The 2,347-nt window shown below is 41.6% G+C and overlaps 1 protein-coding gene across 1 annotated transcript; it reads right to left on the reverse strand.

The window, feature by feature from the left end:
* Window positions 1-214: 214 nt before the first annotated feature.
* Window positions 215-637, reverse strand: LOC114713597 (uncharacterized). Its single transcript, XM_028898265.1, has one exon. It carries the CDS (start codon window positions 635-637, stop codon window positions 215-217), a length of 423 nt encoding a protein of 140 aa, XP_028754098.1.
* Window positions 638-2,347: the final 1,710 nt, after the last annotated feature.

Raw genomic sequence — 2,347 nt, forward strand, 5'->3', positions numbered from 1 at the left:
TTCTATACGGAGCCTTCGAAATCGAGGTAGTTCCTGGGGCTAAATCTATGGAGAACTCCACCTCCTGCTCTAGAGGTAATCCTGTAACCTTATCTGTAAACACTTCTAAGTATTCCCTTGCCACATCTATCTGTTTAATTGCTCCTGCTTCATCTCTACTGATCGAAAAAAAGACAACGAAGGCCCAACATCCCTTCTTTACTGCCTTATCCACTTAGGCAGCAGACAAAAGAACTGGACCACCAGACATCTCAGCGCATAACACACCTACCATAATCATCACTAACCTCCTTTTACAGTCGAGAATTACACCATTGGACATCGACCAATTCATGCTAATAATCACATCAATACCTTTCAAAGGTAGACAAAACAAGTCTATGGTAGAGTCTTGATTTTCAAACTGAAGTGCAAGCCTTAGGCACACTTTTGTAGTTACGACTATGACTGCTGCAGGAGTAGATACTCTCAAATCATAAGGTAGCTCAACCACAGGCAATTTCAACTTCTGGACACAATCTATAGAAATAAAGGAATGTGTAGCACTTGAGTCAAATAAAGCAGAAATAGCATGTCCTTGAAGTAAAATGTTAGCTTGAATCAAGTTTGGGGATGCAGAAGCCTTTTTGTTGGTCATGGCGTAAACGCATCCTGAAACAGAAGATTGACCAACCGGAGGTGTTGTCTACCTCTCTGGACAATTTCTAGCGATATCCCCCTTTATGGCACCAGAAGCACCCCAGTATTGCCTCGCATGCCTACCCCCACATTTGGGGCACAATCCAGTAACACTTGGGGTGGTCACTGATGAATCCTGGTGGGAGCTCTGTCCCTTGCTAGTCTGACTGTTCTCATTTTGACGCCTTTGCATAAAGCCCCTCTGGGCATTTGATCTCTGATTCTGTCCTTGATTCCTGTTCCTCCTTGAGATCCCTGAGCTGAATTGATTTATTTTTCCCACTACTTTGGTAGGTCCAAGATAACGAGCTGCTCTAGTTTGGTTTTCAACCCTCCTTGCCTCTGACACCTCTTTGGCCCTTCTAGCTACAACACGCAGCTTAACACACATCTCTTCAAAAGTCTTGACCTCCAACAGGGCAAATTGCTACTTCAACTCTAGCCTTGCACGGTTCATTAACCGTTATACTAGCCAGAATGAATGGTCTTCTGCCTGCCTAGGCACATACTTCACCATATCAATAAATCTTGTGATAAACTGATCCTCATGCATCTCTCCCTGTTTCAAGGAGTAAAGCAGGAATTGTTTTTCTATCCATAACTCCTTCGAGAAAAAGTGATCATAAAACATCTATTTAAAGGTCTCTAAATCTAGTTGAGATATGTCAAAAGGTCTTGCACAATTCCACCAATGCCATGCTCTCTCCATAAGATAAGTGACTGCCACTTGCACCATAAGCAGAGAAAGACAAGGAACGACAGTAAAAATGGTCTCCATCCGCTCGATCCATTTCTTTGCATTAGACAGTTCTAAACTTCCCTTAAATTATGGAAGATCATGACAATACACCTCTCTCCATACCTTGGCAATGTCATTCAATAGTAGAGGGTAGATAACTCCCCCTGAAGTATCTCCTCCCTGACTAACTTCTCAACGCTCCTCCCTAAAAGGTATATCTCTAGCTCGGTCACTACCTCTGAACTCCCTTTCGCCTTCTCTTAGTTCTCCTTCACCGTGTGCCTCTATAGTCACATCATTCCCTTGGTCCTCCTGATTGATTGACTCTTGCTGCTTCTTCACGAAGTCCTCTTCAAACTTTGTTAATCTTTTGTCTACCACCACCGTCATCATCTCCATCATTTGCCTCAAAAATGACTCATTTTCTTGAGGTAGCCTGTTACCACCGGGTCTGTCTGGCGCATCCGTACCATCTTTCCTCTCCCCAACTAAGAATGGAAGCCTTCATTAGTAAAGGAAAGAAAGAAAACTCAAAACAAACAGGGAAGGTATGTATGAAGTATGTATATTGGCACTAGAAGAACAAAATGATTGAAAGAAGTTAATATGAGTAAAAGTGGAAAGGACGGGCTCTGAGTACCAATTTGTAAAACTTCTTCGCCGATTAAGCATTTAAAACTCGTTATTTTACCACTACTATAGTAGAAAAGAAAAATTGTTACAATAACCAACCATAGTAGAAAAGAAATTAGCATATATTTTAAAACTGACATCCAAACTTGTAGGCCAAAACCCAAAATTTGGTGCATACGTCCAAAAAAAAACATTCCTTTCATTCTATTGGGCCTCCAAGCCTCAGGCCCGGGTAACCTAAAGAATCACATATAAGCCCATCTAGTGGTCAAATAAACAAGGATAAAATTTCATAAA

Source organism: Neltuma alba, unplaced genomic scaffold, assembly GCF_004799145.2.
Source record: "Neltuma alba isolate B1F8T4 unplaced genomic scaffold, ASM479914v2 tig00011439_pilon, whole genome shotgun sequence".
NCBI classification, from domain to species: domain Eukaryota; kingdom Viridiplantae; phylum Streptophyta; class Magnoliopsida; order Fabales; family Fabaceae; genus Neltuma; species Neltuma alba.

Excerpts from the sequence above, each read along its gene's own strand:
- LOC114713597 (XM_028898265.1), bottom strand. The coding sequence starts at position 637 with ATGACCAACAAAAAGGCTTCTGCATCCCCAAACTTGATTCAAGCTAAC.